The sequence below is a fragment of the Poecilia reticulata genome, chromosome 5 (assembly GCF_904066995.2).
Source record: "Poecilia reticulata chromosome 5, P_reticulata-male-v2, whole genome shotgun sequence".
NCBI classification, from domain to species: Eukaryota; Metazoa; Chordata; class Actinopteri; order Cyprinodontiformes; family Poeciliidae; genus Poecilia; species Poecilia reticulata.
The window spans coordinates 23,263,369-23,282,682 of NC_088834.1; the positions used below are offsets into that span (position 1 = coordinate 23,263,369).

The 19,314-nt window shown below is 40.0% G+C and overlaps 1 protein-coding gene across 6 annotated transcripts in view; it reads left to right on the forward strand.

The window, feature by feature from the left end:
* The window catches only part of tacc1 (transforming, acidic coiled-coil containing protein 1), a 38,657-nt gene that overhangs the window by 17,821 nt on the left and 1,522 nt on the right, over nt 1–19,314 (forward strand). For 5 of the 6 annotated variants that reach the window (XM_081607301.1, XM_081607299.1, XM_017304818.2 and 2 more), the window contains 12 exons: nt 818–927; nt 3,105–4,566; nt 5,139–5,174; nt 5,448–5,511; nt 6,149–6,338; nt 6,875–6,933; nt 7,127–7,258; nt 7,393–7,469; nt 7,605–7,648; nt 8,833–8,996; nt 9,079–9,185; nt 9,273–9,393. In XM_081607301.1, coding sequence (XP_081463427.1) covers nt 3,176–4,566; nt 5,139–5,174; nt 5,448–5,511; nt 6,149–6,338; nt 6,875–6,933; nt 7,127–7,258; nt 7,393–7,469; nt 7,605–7,648; nt 8,833–8,996; nt 9,079–9,185; nt 9,273–9,393 — 2,385 coding nt within the window. In that variant the 5' untranslated portion in view covers nt 818–927; nt 3,105–3,175. The remainder of the gene's footprint in view (nt 1–817; nt 928–3,104; nt 4,567–5,138; nt 5,175–5,447; nt 5,512–6,148; nt 6,339–6,874; nt 6,934–7,126; nt 7,259–7,392; nt 7,470–7,604; nt 7,649–8,832; nt 8,997–9,078; nt 9,186–9,272; nt 9,394–19,314) is intronic. The other variant, XM_008409403.3, reaches the window with a different exon arrangement.

The window sequence follows — 19,314 nt, forward strand, 5'->3', positions numbered from 1 at the left end:
TGAAATCATCAGTGTGTGTGCCTCGTGTCCACGGTGTTGACATTATTTCTGCCTCTGTTCCACCACGATACAAACACGACGACTACTTTCAGAAGACTTCCACCTTTCCATTCCTGCACTGATACAGTATCAGCCAATATACTGACCTTCGGGGGCTTTCTAGAGTGATTACATCACAGAGATATGTCTGATTTAATCTGCCCTGTAAATTGTTATAGTCAAGAATGGCCCATATATCTTAAAAGGCTGCACGTTTTATGTTTTCTTCTGCGTTTCTCGTGTTATAAACTGTATTGTTCTTAGAGTGTGACAGGAAATAGTAGGCTGTCCTGCATGTACTTCCTCTTCCTTTATGTATGCGTTACTTTGGCTTTGGTTACTCTTCCTCCTGTAGTTTCAGATTAGATAGTGTTACAATGTTTCTGCAACGACGAAGTGCGAAGTTAAGCTCAATATAGGTCAGTTTGGTGCATCAAATAGGTCAGTTTGGTGCATCAAATAAAAGGGTAATAAGTTTGAGGTTTTATTTTTGTATGTTTTTTACAAGCACAATGGGTTTTGCAAGATAATGCAAAGCTTCACAAAAATGCATATGTTAACTGATTACATAATAGCCACAAATCCAAGGATTTTTGCTTTTAAAGCTTTAAGTGTGTTTTTATGATAAATTCTTGCATAATAACAGTAATATTACAGCTATTTTTGTTTGAGGAGAAGATGCATCACACCCGCTGACTCTCTGCGTTTGTAATGTGATCATTGCTCTGGAGTTATGTAATAGTTTTTCTGCTTTCTCTCATGTCTTCACGTGCTGCAGCTCGGACTCTGAGGGTCACTTTGACACCCCTGAAGCAGCGACTCCCGTCCGCGCCCCTCCGCCCGTCCCGGGAGAGCTGGAGAACAATAACACCGATGCAGGCAAAGCAGGTGAGGCCGCTGCAGAGCAACGACAGGCAGAAGGAGAGGAAAAAGAAAACAAAAACGGGAGGGGAAGAGCAGCAGCATTTGTGACTCTTCAGGAAACCTGGAGGTTCTTATTAAATCTCAGCAATCTAAGGGAAGTGCATGTTCAAATACTTTGGGCACTATTCCTTTTATTCTCAAGGTTGCCATGGAAACAAGAGTCATTTGATGTTCCACTAACTATTCAGGCGTGACATCATCTTAAACAAAAGAAAAAATGCTGCGGTTCATGAAAAATCCTAACTTTTGGTCGCAAATGAGACGTGCGTCTTAACTGATGACGCTATGGCTGCATGATGTCAGTTATTTCAAAAATCTAGCAAGAGATACATTTTTTTTGTTTGTTTTTTTAAGAATTCATATTTTTCTAAATGTGACTTTGTGTAAATATTGATGTGTCCTATTGTATTATAGAGATTCCACGTAGTGTTTGCTAAAGGTAAACAAGGTTATTTAACACCTGAGCAGGCAGTGAGCGGCCTCCCGTGTACCTGGTATTTAAGCTGGAATGCACACAGTTTTTATTGTGGATAGTTTTTGGGCGTGATCGCGTCTGATGCTCTGTCTCTGTCGTTTGATTCACTAAGAGGAGGGGCCTGTGGAGGAGTGTGGGAATGACCTTTGCTCCAGAATTCAACAGGTTGAACAAAAGCTCCGAGCTTTGGTTAGCTCTGCTTTGTGCTGGACACTGACAGAGGTCACAGCGACGTAACGTAGCATGTCGGAGCGTGTTTTTAGGTTTGTTTAGAGGGTTTGTTGCATTGTGTGTGAGGCCGCCGCTGGTTCGGAAGAACTAAAACCTTCCTGTAAAACAGCACCAGCAACATTTTCTAAAGGTGAGGTATCAAATCAGAAAGAAGAAAATAAATTGCTTTAGCAACCTTATTATTAAGACTGGTGGGATATGACTAATTTCTGGAGATTTTCTTGTAATGAGCTGAATTTACCTTCTGGGGACCCTTGAACAGCATTAGTTTTTTCTTAGCTGCTTTTTTGTTTTTAATTATGTTTTTGAAAAAACTCTGAAAAAAGAGGATTTTTTTCCAGAGATTTACACAGAATTTCAGAAAAACAACGCACCAGTCAAGAATTGTTTTGCTAGTGTGATTAACTGGGGCTGCTTTGCTGCTTCAGGACCTGGAAGGTCGGCTCATCACACTCAAGCTCACTTCGGGTTATGCAGCAAAACAATGATCCAGATTACACCAGCAAGTACAATTCTGAGTGTTTGAAATGAAGAAGGTCTTGGAGTGATGTAGTCAAAGTCCAGACATAAATTGGATGGATATGCTGTGGGATCACTGATCATTTATGCTTGATGAGGCTGAACTGAAACCATCCTACAGAGGGGTTCAACATCTCGCTCGCTCTCTCTCTCATGTGATTGAAAAATACTCTTTGCCAGGTATCACAAACACTTGATGCCACTTGTTTTAGCTAAAGAGTGGCACAATCAGTTATGAAGGTTAGGGCGCAAATTACTTTTTCACATAATGCCAGGTTGGGTTGGATAGATTTTTCCAATATTAAAAAAAAATTAGAAAATGAAAACTGCTTTATCTGATCTAACATGTTTACTTATTTGAAAGGTAGTTGTGACAAAGGGGGCAAATACTTTTTCACAGTACTGTGTTACTGATTATTCGAGTATGTAAGGGAATGCACATGTGTCTGGAATTACGTTAGGGTGTCAACTCTTGAAACGCATAAAGCTGGTTAAAGCAGAGCAGGCTCTGCTCGTCTCTTGGCAACATGGTGTTGTATGAACAGAGCAATGATGATGATAATGACAGGCATGCTGAAATATGCTGCAATGTCAAAATGTTCCCTGGAGCTAGCATTCAGACAGCTCTGTTATTTTTCTGCAAGATCTAACACAAGATAAGCGAAGGTCTGCTTTGTTTTGTGTTTCGATTGCGTTACTTTTGCTTTTATGGCGTGGCACTCATAGTAAGAAATCACCATGGCAACAGCAGCAACTAGAACAGTTGGCTGGTGAGTAACCTGCTTTCAGTCAACCAATCAGATATCGTCCACATGTGATGGCAGAAATTCTTTAGCAACATGTCAACTCTTAATGTATGATAGTTCTGTAAAATAATTTTTTTATTTTTTATTTTTTGGTTTTGTTTCTTCTTCAGATTTGGAGCAGGAGGAGAACCTGATAGTGTCTGTTCCTGTCAGGGATCCAGAAACTGCACTGGGCCACAGCATGGGTCAGGATGAGCCTGCAGTCCCTGTGGGAGACCAGCTCGAAATAAATGTGCAAAATCAAGACCAAGATCAAGCGGAGCAGCCCTCAGAAAATGTGGATCCTTTTCCCGGTCCTGATTCAGCCTCACCGAAGGAAGAAACTCAAAGCACAGCTCTCCTTTCTGAGCCACTTGAAGAGATAAACTTCCTCCACGAAGCAGACCCAGTTGCAGATCTGGCCCCAGTTCCAGATACTACTTTTGTGCCAGAATCAGACTCTGTTCCAGTCAGGGAAACTTCAGTCCCAGATTCTGCTTTTATTCCAGAACCAGACTTTGGTCCAAGCAATGAACCTTCAGTTCAAAACCATACGTTGGTCCCTGAGCTAGACTCAGAACCAAGCAGTGAACCTGCAGCATCAAGTGCTTCACAGCCTCCTGAGGAGAAACCTGTCGCTGATCTAGAGGAACATCTCAGCGATCTCCCCAGCCTTGCAGAACCTACTCAGAAGACAAAAACCAACAAGTCCAAGCCTCCATCCCTCAAAATAAAGGCTCCAGTAAGTCCTCCTCCTCATACGGATGAGGAACAAGAACTCCCAGTTTCCAAGGCTACGTACAACTTTGACCTCGACCAACTGGACGACAGCTTCAACCCTTTCACTAGCGGCGGATCCAAAATCCAGAACTCTCCTCCACCATGTGGTTCAAGCTCTTCCCCCAGGCTAGAACCACTTGGGAGTTCATCTGCTTGTGAGTCTGCCGAAAAAGCTCAAGGAGACTCAGAAATTATAGATCAGTCTTTAGAGGCAAAGCCTGTGGTGCTGGAGTTTGGTCTGGGTGAAGGAGTGGTCAGAAAGCCCCCTCCTAAGAAATTAGGAGGGAAAAGGACAACCAGCAAGACTGCTGCAAAGAAGCAGAAACCAAAAGACTCAGAGACTTCTTGCGAGCCAGCACCAGAAGCGACTCATCCTGAACCGGCGTTAGAAACGGCACCAGGATTGCTTCCCCAATCCGTTTCCGAACCCGTTTCAGAACCACTTTCAGAACCTGTAACAACAGACCCCTCTGCGCCTCTGAATCTGGACGATGTTCCTATTCCCAAAACCGGAACTCATAACTTTGACCCCAGCCAGTGGGACGACCCGAACTTCAATCCATTTGGTAGCAACAGCAAAGTGAGCAGCTCTCCTGTGCTGCCAAAGGGCTCGTACAGCTTCAACCCAGACAACTTCGACGACTCCATAGACCCTTTCAAAGCATCAAATTCCCTGAACAACGAGGATTTGTCCAGCGGCACCTCCCAACCTGAGACAAAGGTAAAAGATCAAGGCAAACAGAAGGCGAGGCAGACCCCTGGGGAGAAGAAAGTGAAGCAGATTCCAAAGAAAAACAAAGAGAGAGCATCAGCGTAAGTCTCCTTTTTCACAAGCCAAAATATTACAAGGCCGTAGTCCAGCAAGCTTCATATTCGGTCATTTTCTTACACCGCCTTGCAAAGGTATTCACACCCCTTGAACCTTCTCACACCACAAACTTCAATAACTATCATAGGGATTTTATGAGTTCAGGGAGTATGAACACCATTTCAAGGCTTTGTGTAGGTCTGATCTGGCTCTTCCTTGGACTAATTCACTGCTAACAATGATATGCATACCAAAAGACACTTTGAAGGCACAGATAATACTCTGCATACCAAGCTACTAATAAACTGAGACATAAATAGATTGGTAATGTGCTTAGAGCTGCGGTGATTAGCTGCATATGCTTGAACTTTAATCTGCCAGCTAAGTAACTAACATGCTGACACCTTTTACTCACTCAGACCCTCTTCCTTTGTCTCTCGGCCTTCTTTATCTTCCACGGCTCCCTTGTCAAAACCCTCCCTGCTTTATCCCCCTCACCCTCCATCTTTCCTCGTGTTGTGTGTCGCGCAATCCCCCAAAATCTTTGCTTTCGTTCGTCCACTTTTATCGACCTCAGGACATCTGAGCAAGTCAAGTTTCTCTGTTTTCTGTTGTAAGTACTCTCTCTATCAAGGCATGATTTCACTCATTCTCATCGGTGCACGTTCTGTCTATGTCTGTACTGATTGTTGGCGTCGAGGTTTTTTATCCTCATCACACAGCATACTTTAGCTTTCTAATTTGCTGTATTTCTTAGCACGATTTTTCCATTTCTCTTGCTAAATCTCATATTTATGTCCATAGAAAACAAGAACAATAATAGCCTTTCAAGGATAAAAAAAACAACAACAACTAATTAATATATTCTCATGTGCTTGTTTTGTAGGAATTCCTGTAAAGTCCAGAAATATGATGAAAGCGAGTCGCTAGTCCTCGATGTTTGTAGTCAGGTAATTTTTTTATTTTTTTTTCTATCTGGTTGGTTCACTGGGAATGTTTTACCTTACTGTAGAAACACTGCAGTGTTCATTATTCAGCTGCTGTGCAACATCTTGACCTCAGCATACTTTTACACACACACACACACACTGAGTTACGCAAGTTGAGTGAGGCATCAGCAGTGCTTCCAGCGCTGCGGTCCAGTCTTGGCATGATGACAGAGCTGTGACTTATCACTCTGCAGTCAAATATTACCCTGGTGCGCTCATGCCCTCAACAATATCACATCCTGGAGAAAGAAGATTTACAGCTAAAGAGAGCTTTGGATAATTAAGGTCACCTGTCAAGACCAAAGGACTGAAACCTGAAGTCATGAATTACAAATTAAACCTTTCTGGATGCCCATCAATTTAAAAAAGAAGATGGAGTGCAAATAGAAAGTTACATTAATTTAAAGTACTTTTTTCCCTCTAACAGAATAAATATTGAATAATTTCATGGAAAAATATTTATTTGAAGGCTTTTTTTACACATCTCCACTAGGAGAGGCAACAAAGTGGAGAGCACTGCAGTTAGGGATCAGATATTAAATTCATAGAAAGTAAACTCGACTGTAATAAAGTTAACGTCTCCCTCTATTACTTCCAGGGGGAAGACGAAGTGGTGGTTCAGACCCCGGAGATCACTCAGCGGGTTCATCACGCCACGGACGAGGAGAAGCTGGCCTCTACCGGCCTGATTGGCCAGACGGCCGACACTCAGGAAGAGAGAGAGGAGCAGGAATGCAATAAAGCGGCTGTGAAGAAACAGCCGTCCAGCGATTTACCTGCTGTAGATCGTGAGTTCGACAGGGAGAAATGTGCAGAAATTCTCCTCAGAGGACTTGAAAGTTTATTTAAAAAAAGTCATGATATGGAATGAAACAACACCCAAAAGAGGCTCTACATATTGTATATTAGAAATGTAGCATTGAGTGTATTAAATGTGCAAGTTGAAAATGTCAAACTTTTCTCAGCAGCTGCTTTTTAGAGTGTCAGATTGTAAAAGTAAAAAAAAAAAAGATTCTGTTCCAGATAAAATAACTCTATAAGTGAGAAAAGAACAGCTTCCTACGTCTCTACGTCAGGACAGATCTTTTTAAGTTGTGCATGTATTGTTTTAGTTTAATTTAGTTGTTTAGTGAAAGCAAGATACCAGCTACTCAGTTATTTATTTTTGAGTTGGTAAGGTTAATTTGACGTTTTTTTTTTACATTATGGGCTAAAAAGAAAAACTCTAACTTCAGTTTTTATTGATGGATACAATAAATACAACCCACAGTTGTATTTCTCTGATGTGATCTGATTTTTTTGGTTTGTTTTTTTTCATGTCCAGAGATCAAGATTACAGATCATCTGCCAGAGAAGGACACCTTCGGTGTGAAAGATGATATGGTAAGTGCTGCAAAGCGACCACATGAATTATTCAGTGTGCCTGGTTTCTTCTGCATCAGTTGTTTTTGATCTCCATAGTCTGTTGAAAACGGATGATTAGTCATAATTTTGAATAATGTTTTTCACTGTGATTTCCTGACACCACACATATACCACACAAACGGCTCACATTAGTGTTTGTGATCTTCCGCAGACGGATATATCAGTGCACCAGACTGCAAAACTGAGCAGCCGTGACGACCCGGACCCGGCAGCCCTATCGCAGGACGGCGTCCCTCTTACCGAGATGGACAAAGCTGCGGTGCTGACCTTGATCAGAGAGGAGGTACGTCGCTCCCACATGCACAAACGCAGAGAGATACTGAGCACACAAAATGAAACTTTAATAAGTCTAACTTATTTTTTTTTGGTTCCGAATATCACTCCTTATTTTGAATCTATCTATTTCCTTTAAAACAGATCATCACTAAGGAGATTGAGGTCAGCCAGTGGAAACAAAAATACGAGGAGAGCAGAGCGGAGGTTATGGAAATGAGGTGGGAAGCTTCTGTTTCAATGAGAATTTTCCTTCCTTTTCTAGAACGATACTATTTTTATTTATTTTTTTAATGGTAAAATAATACGAGGGATTTTAAGACAAAGTTAACACTGGGCTGCTTTTTGTTTGACAGGAAAATAGTTGCAGAGTATGAAAAAACAGTTGCCCAGATGATTGGTAAGTTTCTGCCCCCTGGTGGTGGATGTTTCTTCATACTCTTGTTTGTTCCTCAAACTTTTGATCTAACGTACGTATGTTTTGTCTCTGTGGTCCTGAGAAACATTTTTAAGACTGATCAATAGTAGGCTACGTCTCTACCATTTATAAAGTCACAAGAGGTGTTGGCAGCAGATTTGACTGAGTTTTAAAATAAAATAAATATTTTAAAGTATGTCACTTTAAAATGAAGAGCACAAGCAAACACTTGGTATCTCCCTTTGTTTCATCCTGCCTGCATGCTGCCAGCATCACCTCGTACTTGTTTTTGTGACCTTTCACCTGAGCTCTAGTCTTCAGGAAGCTCGTGATCAGTTACGCTGGAGTCAAGTTACTCAGTTCAGTGAACTAAACGCATTGTGAGGTTTTTAATGTCCACTTCTACTGGGACGTCGCAATACAACTAGGCCATGAGTTTGCTAATCTCTTCTGTGAATCAGAAAATTTTAAAGCTTTTTTTTTATGTTTCAACCCTAAACCTGCATGCATTTTTACTGGGATCTTATGCAACAAGTTAATGAGCATGAATAACTTAACTTTGGAATAACTTAACTTTTTTTTTGTTAATGAATTAAAATATGAACAAACCCATATCAAATAGTAAAGAAGAGTATTACTTATTACAGAGATCTACCAGTTCAGTTTATAGGACAATTATTAGTTGTACATTTTCAACAAATCAATTCTTCAATCAAGTTTACTTGTGTAGCACATTTCAGCAACAAGGCCGTTCACAGGGCTTTACATCATAAAACCACAAAGTTTTTGTCTGGATTTAAAGAAACTCAACCTAAATCAACTGAAGACTTGAAGATTACAGTTTAGAAATGCACCAAAGTTTACTGAGCTCTTGCACAAAGAAAAATGGGCACAAAAATGAGTCTCTAGCAATAGAAAGCTACAACTACATCAAAGATTTCAATGCAAATGCTCATTGCACTTTTGACACCACATGAAGTTTTTGGTTTTGATATGACAAAATGTTAAAACGTCCAAAGAGTGTGAATGCAGTTATTTATCGTCATCTACTCGGTAGCATAAAGACAGTTGGTGTCTGACGGTTTGCCAAGATGCTCTTTACTTAACACATCACATGATCGTAGACAGTAGCAGGCTTTCTGAAGCCATCACTTGTTTGCTTGCAGAGGACCAGCAGCAGAACAAGAGCCTCTCCTCCAGCAAGTCAGTCAGGCAGCTGACGTTGGAGCGCGATCAGGCCGTGGCCGACCTGAACTCCGTGGAGAGATCCTTCGCAGATCTCTTCAGGAGGTACGAGAACATGAAGGGAGTCCTGGAGGGCTTCAAGAAGGTTGGTGATGAATATTCTCAGATGTAGAACAGAGTCGTGTGACGTAAACACCCACTGACACGCCTTGTAAACGTGCATTCAGAATGAGGAGGTGTTGAAGAAGTGCGCGCAAGATTACCTACTTCGTATCAAGCAGGAGGAGCAGAGATATCAAACGCTAAAACTCCACGCTGAGGAGAAACTGGACAAGTAAGATTTACTTAAATCTGTATGATGAGGCATTACATTTGCCTTCATTTAGTTTTATCCTCTTGTTGTTAACGTCCTCCCCGTCAGGGCCAACGAGGAGATAGCCCAGGTGCGTGCAAAGGCCGATACCGAGAGTGTGGCGCTGAATGCGAGCCTGAGGAAGGAGCAAATGAGGGTGGAGTCCCTTGAAAGAGCTGTCCTTCAAAAGGTAAAAAAATATACAGCAGATCCACTTTACTTGGTGAGTCTGTTCTCTGGGGGCGCTAGAAGACCGCTTTGTTGGAGGGAAATATAGATTTTGTATTGTCTTTCTCAACTGCTAGTGTGAGAAAAGATGCTTAGTGCAACGTGTTTCAGCTTTAGTGAGTGACTGTTAAAATGGTACGTAGGAAACAAATCAAATCCTGTTGCAATTTGTGGTTTTTGTTTCCACAACACAGTTCAAACCACTTCCAACAAGCCTCACTGGTTCCCATTGCTTATTTTTTCTCTAAACAGTGGTGGAGAATGTTGGATGGTTTAGATTATAAACACTTCCAGGGAAATTGATTTCTTCTTTTCTTTTGCTAACAATATTCAGTTCTTGATTAGGTTTTTTTTTATTCATGGATTAATGTATTTATTAAAAAAAACAAAATTGTAAGAAGTTAGGTTAGGTAAAACTTTATTAATCCCGTAGGGAAATTAAGGTTCTCTGTTGCTCACACATTAATTCACATCCACACAGCATTCAAAATTGTACAACTGGAAACATCTATAAAAGGAATTTTAGTGGGGCAATCACCGACTGATGCTGTAAGACTAGCACTAGAACGGAGATGATTTTCATGCCGTCTAAAATGCCACAATCTAATGAATAATCAATTATAAATGTGTGTCATTTCTGCAATTTAAATGCATATAAACTGGTCAAATGTATAAATAGAATTTCATCAAATCTGGAGTCTTAAAATCCTCAAATAGATCTAACAAAAAACATTTAAATACATGTGGTGATGCAGTTCATAATTATACAATAATTCAACTGCAGGCTAATTACAGACGTGGCTTCTATAAATAAAACAAATACATTTTTATATGTAGCATATTTAGTTTATGGTGTATGTAATCAGTTTTTTTTTACTATTTTAATTAAATCATTTATTGAAAGACTAAAGTCGTTCTTCTTTCTTTCATTGATTTATTGAGTTGTGGCGCCTCTGTGAATAATGGCTCCTCTACGACAGTGTTTCTCAATTATTTTCCGTCATGCCCACCCTGGATATCATAATTTTTTTACGCCCCCCTTCTCAGTGCCCTTCCCTCCCCAGAATTGAAATACTATTGCGGATCTGTTCATATTTAATAATTATTCGCACAAACCTTTGGCTCCAACATTGTATGACCTTATTATCAAAACCACTTTATTATTGTTCTAAGCCTCAAAATAATTTCCAAAATCAGCTTATGAGTGAATCACTAACATTTTATCAAGACTACTCAGTTTGAAAAAGTGCAAATGATTCACTGGGATTTGCATTTTTAGACTTAATATATTAAAACTTTTTAGAACTGTAAACATTGATTACTTGTCAGCTTCTTCAGTTTAGTTTTCCACAAGGTATATAATTCTTAACATTTATTGTGGAAAAATAGGAAAAATTTGCAGCAATATTGCTAATAGTTCAGCTTGTCAGATGAGAAGAGATGAAAAGTGTATAATATTTTTGCATTAACAATAAAAAGACAGGTTTTGTCTATTTCCTGGCCTTTTTCTGCGAGCTACACAGTTACTTGCTTATGATGGAGTATAAGTGCCAGGCTCTGAGTTTAGATAGTAATACTAGTTCAGGAAGGAGGTGGAGGAGATTGATTGTTTTCAATGATTATCTGTCTCATAACAAACTGTCACGACATGGTGACACGGCTTTAACAAATATGGAGAAAACATATTTTTTATTAAAGTTATTTACTGCAGCCTGAATAAAATGCAACTACATAGCATTTTTGAGAAGTCTGAATTGCTTTATATGTATTTTACACGTTGCCTATGACTGCTGCTCATGGGGAGAGATATTTCAGTAATCTAAAACTAATAGAAAAAAATTAAGCAATCTACTTGCATACTGTATGTGGACTGTTGCATGTAAAATTGATGAGCAGTAAATACTGTGCTAGTATCGGTATTGAAACAAAGAAAGCAAGTTGAAAGCCTTTAAAATTGTAAAAAAAAATTATGGGTCAAAAAAAGACTCAAAAAATTGTAACAGCAGCTGCGCAGGGTGACCCAATCTAATATTTTGCTAGGAGGCCCAGAATTCCTGGCGACGCCCCTGGTTCCAGCTGTTAGCAGAAGCTCAGAAGTGAAGTTAAAAGCTGAATGATGAAAATAAATACTAGGGGCTGCACAGTGGCGCAGTTGGTAGACCTGTTGCCTTGCAGCAAAAAGGTTATGGGTTCAATTCCCGGCCCCGGTCTTTCTGCATGGAGTTTGCATGTTCTCCCTGTGCATGCGTGGGTTTTCTCCGGGTACTCCGGTTTTCTTCCCACAGTCCAAAAACATGACTGTCAGGTTAATTGGCCTTTCCAAATTGCCCCTACGTGTGAGTGTGTGTGTGCATGGTTGTGTGTCTCTGTGTTGCCCTGCGACAGACTGGCGACCTGTCCAGGGTGTACCCCGCCTCTCGCCCGGAACGTTAGCTGGAGATGGGCACCAGCAACCCTCCCGACCCCACTGAGGGACAAGGGTGCAGGAAAATGGATGGATGGATGGATGAAAATAAATACTGACCTTTTATTTACTGGATGCTATTTTAATATTTTAGTTTATATTAACTTGCACTTTGGAATAATGCAAGAACATAAATGATCCGTATTTGTATAAAACTGTGTATGTAAAGCTCAGTTTGATTAACCAGTGGCGGAGCCAGAGGGGGGACCCTGGGGGGGTCCCCCTGTCATCTGATTGGCCCCCCCAGTGGCCCTCCCTGATGATTGGCATGTAACAGCACCGGGTTATTCCTGTACATTATTTGGAATCATTCTAAGTCAGCCTAATATCTAAAGAAGAAAAACAATAATAAATATATGAAAAGAAAATGTATAAAACTTTGTATAAGTCCAAATAATTCTGGTCCGACCCGGACTATTGTTACTTGTCAAATTACCTGTCCAAACAGAGCTTCCTAACCAAGGTGTCCATAACTCTTCAACACGCTGTCAGCTCCTGGTCAGAAAGACGCATTTAGTTCAGTGTCCATGAGATGATATTCAGAAAGGATCTTTTATTTGATTTTAGTTTCCTCTGCGATGAACTCTTTGCGTAAAGTCTATCATGTCTCCATGTGCGGCAGTCAAAGGTGTTAATTATAACATGTCAAATGACAGAGGGGCTTAGAAAATAACCAAATATTCAGTTTGGTTATTTTTTTAAATTATATATATATATATATATATATATATATATATATATATATATATATATATATATATATATATGTGTGTGTGCACACACACATTTTAAATTTTGCCCCCCTAGACGTAGTCCTGGCCCCCCCAACTTTAAAAATCTAGGTCCGCCACTGTCTGTAACAACAAGAAAGAGATTTGGTAAAACACAACGGGCGTCGAGGTAAGGTCAGTGTCTGGGGAAAAAGCAAGTTCCTGCAAGGAGGAGCCATAATGTTACTGTGTGGGAAATTCCCACCACACTTTCTCAAGAATTAAAACACGACAAAAACAATATAACAGCAGAACTAGCATGACCTAGATCAGTGTTTTTCAACCACTGTTCCGCGGCACACTAGTGTGAGTGATCGTCAGGTGTGCCGTGGAAATTATTCAATTTCAGCTACGGTACTGTATTTTCCTGACTATAAGCTGCTCCTTTTTCCTAAACTTTGAACCATGCGGATTGTAGCCCGGTGCAGCTTTTCTGTGGATTTTTCTTCAACCACCAGGGGGCTCTCTAGCAAGAAGTGAATCTTTAGAAGTCAAAATTGTAAATCAAAGAAGAACCCGCTAATTTTCATTTAGAACAACCACATGCTAACATCAGGCATGACAGGGAAATGTTTTCAAACTCATCATGCAGCTTTTAAGTTGAGGGCTGTCGATCTGGCACTACAGGAGGGAAATGGAGTTGCTGCACTTAAGCTTGGTGTGAACGAAACCATGGTTCGGCTTTGGAGACGGAGTGCTGCGTCAGCCAGATTTATTAGGACGCAGCCCTCTGCTGGGTCATCTTCGAGTGTCTGCTGTAGTAGAGACTAGCTGCATAATCATGTAATTTTCTTACCACTAGATGGCAATAGGTACAGAGCATTTTACATTAAAACGAGAATTAGTGATACATGAATGTTACAGGTAGCGGTGAGTGACATGGTGAGTGAGAGCATCGTATCTAGCAAGACTGTGATGACAGTGATGGAAAAGACAGAGAAGCTCAGCAGTAGTTAGAAAGAACATGGGTCCATTTCCCACAACATATCTGTGTGAAGTGAGCTTCTCAAGCCTGGCTACTATAAAAACTAAAAACAGAGAGAGAAACAGTTGTTGAGGAAGAGCTTTGTCTTTCTTCAATTTCTGCCAGGAAATCAGCTGTTTTCATCCAAACATGCACAGGTTTCACACCAGGTGGGTAAAATATACAGATATTGACATTTTGTACAAGCAACTCTTCATATTGTAACAGTGAATATGAAGTGAAATGTTTCCCAAATATTATTGCTTCTTTCAGAATAAGAATTATTTTCTGTATTCCAGCTATAAGAATTCTTGTGGATTAGTTTGTAAAACACTTTTTCTACAACTTCTTTCAATTTATCACCACAGTGTTGTGGCACTGTTCAGGTGTATTTTTGAAGTGGACATGTTAAGTGCAATTTGAAATAAATGTAAAATGTGATAAAAATACATTTTTGTGTTTATGTGACATTTATGTGATTCTTATTCAAGACACTTTGATAAGAATGACTATATATGTAATATAGGCGGCTACAAAGTATCTTTGTTTCCATTTTTGGTTGGTGGTGTGCCTCGTGATTTTTTCAATTAAAACAATGTACCTTGGCTCAAAAAAGGTTGAAAAACACTGACCTAGATTAAACATATTTCAATAGTATGCAAAAAAGAACCATATAAACATATTTCATAAAATGCATAAATATATGCAAATGCAAGTATATGTCAGTTATGACATCACTCTCTGTGATGTCATAATACCATTCTCTTGTTATGACATCATAAAACAGTCTTAAGTACTTGAACTTTTCCCCAAGAGATCTTTCAGTCAAGCACTAAAGAAAGACAACTTGCAAAACGTGTATAATGGAGGATCCACAATTTATTGAGGAGCTAGAAGAATTTTATATAAAGACGCAACGAAGAAGATTACATAGTTTAAATGCAGAAGAGCTGCTGGAAGAAATGGCAGAATTAATGCAGAAAATCAAACAATTTTATGACTTGGACGAGTCGGAAGAAGAAGAGATGGAAGAGGCTATATTGCAACATCTAAGACCAGAAGTGAGGCATCAGCAGCAGCAGCAACCATCCTGGAGTATGTGGACTTTCCTGTCCGACTGTGGAGAGTCTTTCACGAGCGGCTTGGGTTTTGGCTTGGGGTTTGGCACAGCTGCAGGAATAGCACTGGCTGTGTACAAACTCTTTTCGTAAACATGAATATGGATGGTGCTTGTGGGAGGGGGTTCCCGATGATCTTCAGTTGCAGATTCTGGCTCTTGGGACGTGGAATGTCTCTGGGAGGTTCCTGCCTCAAGTGGAGGAGTTTAAGTATCTGGAGATCTCGTTCACAAATGAGGGAAAAGGTGAGCAGGAGATCGACAGGCGGATTGGGGCAGCGTCTGCTGTGAAGCAGGTGCTGTTCCAGTCTGTAGTGGTGAAGAAAGAGCTGAGTCACACAGCGAAGCTCTCGATTTACCAGTCGATCTTAGTTCCCACCTCATCTGCGGTCATGAGCTGTGGGTCATGACCGAAAGAACGAGGTCCCAGATACAAGCGGCCGAAATGAGTTTTCTCCGCAGGGTGTCCAGGTTCTCCCTTAGAGATAGGGTGAGAAGCTCGGTCATCCGGGAGGGACTCAAAGTAGAGCTGCTGCTCCTCCACTTCGAGAGGAGCCAGTTGAGGTGGCTCGGGCATCTGGTAAGGATGCCTTCTGGACGCCTCCCTGGTGAGGTGTTCCGGGCACGTCCCACCGGGAGGAGGCCCCAAGGAAGACCCAGGACACGCTGGAGGGACTATGTCTCTCGCCTGGCCTGGGAACACCTTGGGGTTCCTCCCGAGGAGCTGGAAGAAGTGGCTGGGGAGAGGGAAATCTGGGCCTACCTTCTGAAGCTGCTGCTCCATGACCCAGAAACAGCAGAGGAAAATGAATGGATGGACAAAGGTTTTTGTTATCCTTTTTGTTATCCTTTGAGGATGAGGAGGTTCTACAAACAACTCTACGGATAATTTTTCACTTTCGCTTGTTTTGCCTGACCTGTGGAGGGTAAAATAGAGTTGTTTACTCTGTTTAATTTCCTGAAATTGATTTACTTACCTGGGCATTACATTGTTTCTTCGGTGGAAACTGAAACGCTGGGTAAGCCTCGCTGTCTTCCTGCAAAAAAGGAGGAGAAAGGTTACTGATCTGACGAAATTAATACAAACATGATAAAAGAAAAGACTAAATTGATTCCTCAAAGTGAGGTCCTTACCTGGGGTCTTGGGACTTTCTGTTTGGTCTTTTGGACCTTCTTTCCTGCAATGAAGAGAAAAAAAGACATTACTCACCTGGAATGTATTTCTTCTTTTTGTAATGGACAACCAGGTTGTTTATTTGTGATTTAGGGTTTTTGTTTGGTTACCTGCAGCATCTCCTGAATTGCAGTTCATTTGCAGGTACTGGTTATAAAAAGTTTTATATACTTTTATTGTAATGTGGGCTGCACAGTGGTGCAGTTGGTAGCACTGTTGCCTTGCATCAAGAAGGGTCGATTCTCGGCCCTGGAAGACTCCATGTCTTTCTGCATGGAGTTTGCATGTTCTCCCTGTACATGCATGGGTTCTCTCCGGGTACTCCGGCTTCCTCCCGTAGTCCAAAAGCATGACTGTCAGGGTTAATTGGTTTCTCTAAATTTTCCCTACGTGTGTGTGCATAGTTTTTTGTCCTGTGTCTCAGTGTTGCTCTGCGACAGACTGGTGACCTGGTCTCTTGCCAGGGACGTTAATTCTCATCAACTTGTTGTTTGTACTCATTGATTTAAATGAACAAAATAAAAACGGGAACTATTTGAAAGTGGTGAGGATTTCGTCTGGTAAAAAGTTTAACATTTTAACATGTCCAGACACTACGCCATTTCTACTGAAGCAAACCGAAAAGTTTTGAACAGTACAACTATGTCAAGTAATGACAGTCTTGTGTATAGTTAGTATATTGCTGCTGTTGTATGCAGTAAAAACAAATAAATTTTACTGACAATATCTTGGATGAGTTTAGGAATATTGTTTACCGTGGAAAAGTCTTGACCAAATACATTATTCATATATAACTTTTAATGCCAAGACATTTTTTAATTTAGTTTATGTACAATTAAATGCATTTAAGCTTGTATGCTAGAACAGTGTTTCTCAACCTTTTTTGGGCCAGCGCCCCCCCTAGCCTTTATCCAGGTCCCTCACCGCCCCCCACCAAAGAATTTGCAGGCTACTTTGCACTGACCATTATTTTATCATTAATATTACTATCACTATTGTAGATGTTTTGATGTTTTTGCTTGTTTCTGTATTTATCATCAAAAATAATTTCCCAGAGAACAAAAAAAGTCATGGGAATAGAAATTATTTTCACAAGCTTCTACGAAAAATGCAATGAACATTCGAGTTAAAATTGGTAGGCCTAAGAGCAGCCAATCAGAGTGGAAATAATATTCTTATTTTGTGCCATTTTCTAGTTGTTAAATATTCCACAAAATGACCAGATAAAAGATGTACAACATGCCAGTTTAAACTTTGATTTATTTTCAAAACGACTGAGCTCTGCAACATTAAAACATGGATAGAACTGTAACTACATTAATCATAGCTCTTCTTCTCTTCAGTGTTTCTGTGAGTTTCTGGTGGTGCAGCTCTGTGCTGCCTTCAGGAGAATGGGACATCAGAGTATCATCCATAAAACTTCACCCTCGTGGCGTCTCATGGCGTTTATTGTGCAAACCAGAGCTTTCAGTGGAAAAACAAAAGTTCCAGATCCTTTTAATACCATACAAATATGAGACAGAAACATGGATTATATCTTTATATAAACTTGTCTATTGATTTATAGATTAATAGTTTTACTGGACATAAATTACAAATCTGGTTCTTAATGAAATCCTAATGAGTCAAATTGAAAGTGTCATGGAGTCACTGAACACCACCATGACAATAACACTGACATGAAAAATAATATTGAAGAAATAAATAAATCTAATCTAATTAAAAACATAAGTGATAAGTTCTTAACTGTTATGGTCTGCAAAATATACACTGCTCAAAAAAATAAAGGGAACACTTAAACAACACAATATAACTCCAAGTAAATCAAACTTCTGTGAAATCAAACTGTCCACTTAGGAAGCAAAGCTGACTGACAACAGGGACCCTCGTCGGGTCAATCAGTGTTGCTTCCTAAGTGGACAGTTTGATTTACTTGGAGTTATATTGTGTTGTTTAAGTGTTTGTTCCCTTTATTTTTTTGAGCAGTATATTTATTCTCAGTACTTTATCTCAACAAACCCATGACATTTCAAAAATATTTTACCTTTTATCTGGAAATGGTGTTTGTTTATTCTTGCCATACAGTCCTCTGTATTAATTATTGCTCGAAAGGTCTTGCCATACCAGTTTATTCCTTAGTATTTACTTTAGTTTCTTAGTTTATTCTTGCATTTTGTTCTTCATTTAGTTTCATTTGATTAGTATTATCCTCTCTTGGTTTATTGCTATGTCCACTTTAGTTTCTTTCCTGTTGCTAATTTTATTTTATCATTTATTGACCATCAGTAATATTCACTCATCACCTGCTGCGCCGCCTAATCGTCATGTGTTTCACATCATGTGATTTTTCACTGTTCAGCGTCGGATTCTCTGTTTTTATGCCATAATTCACATCTAGTTCATCGCTCCGTTTTATGTCCCGCTTCTCATGTTTTTTGATAAGCCCCTAAGGTGCAGGGCGGTCGGGAGGCGTATTGATGGGGAAAAGGCAGACTGACATAAACCTTTTAAAACAACGGAAACAATTTTGGTATTCTGATTATTGAAATTTAAAAGTGCTGTTTCATACCGGACCACTTACAGCACCGGTGTTAACACTATAAAATGAACGCTCTCTTTCGTGGTATCACCCATGGAGGGATTTCTTTATTTAAATGGGTTCGTTTTTCAGAGGGATACACAGTGAGGGTATCGTGATTTTAGCTACCAGTAGCAGGAGAACGGAGCTGCGCCAAGACGCTAACAGAAGCTACAAACACTGAACAGAAGAAGAGGTGCCATCAATACAGTTGCAGCCAAGCATGTTTTAATGTTACACAATACAGTTTTACCAAGTTGCTCAAAGTCTAAACTGGTATTGTTCTGCGTCTAAGGTGTAAAGTTTACCTTCGACCAAACGCCCCCCAAAGGCATCCCAGCGCCCCCCTTTTGTAAAGATTTCTGCCAGCGCCCCCTGGGGGGCGGTACCACCCACGTTGAGAACCGCTACTCTAATGTAAATTCACTCTCCAAAGTGCTGCTTCAATAAAACTGAACACTAGAGGGCAATGTTTCACTTCACTCAAGAAGCTTAGTGAGATTTTATTTTTGGTTATTTTTAAAATTTCTTTTCGCAACTCAGAAAGCCAGGGAAAAAAATAAATACATAAACAGTATTTGAATTTGTGTCAATGCAATGGCAAGAACACAATGTTTAGGAATTCTAGCTGAATCTACAAACAAACATCCTATCTAAGCTGTATTTGTTTTGCAAATGCTGTTTATATCTATTTTTAATTTAAAATGTGAAAAAGACTGTTTTAATTTCATACACAACCCCCTCTACCTGACATACATTTGTTTGTCCTGAACTTTAGTTTTTTAAAAACGAACCTTTCTTTTCTAAAGTTTCTCG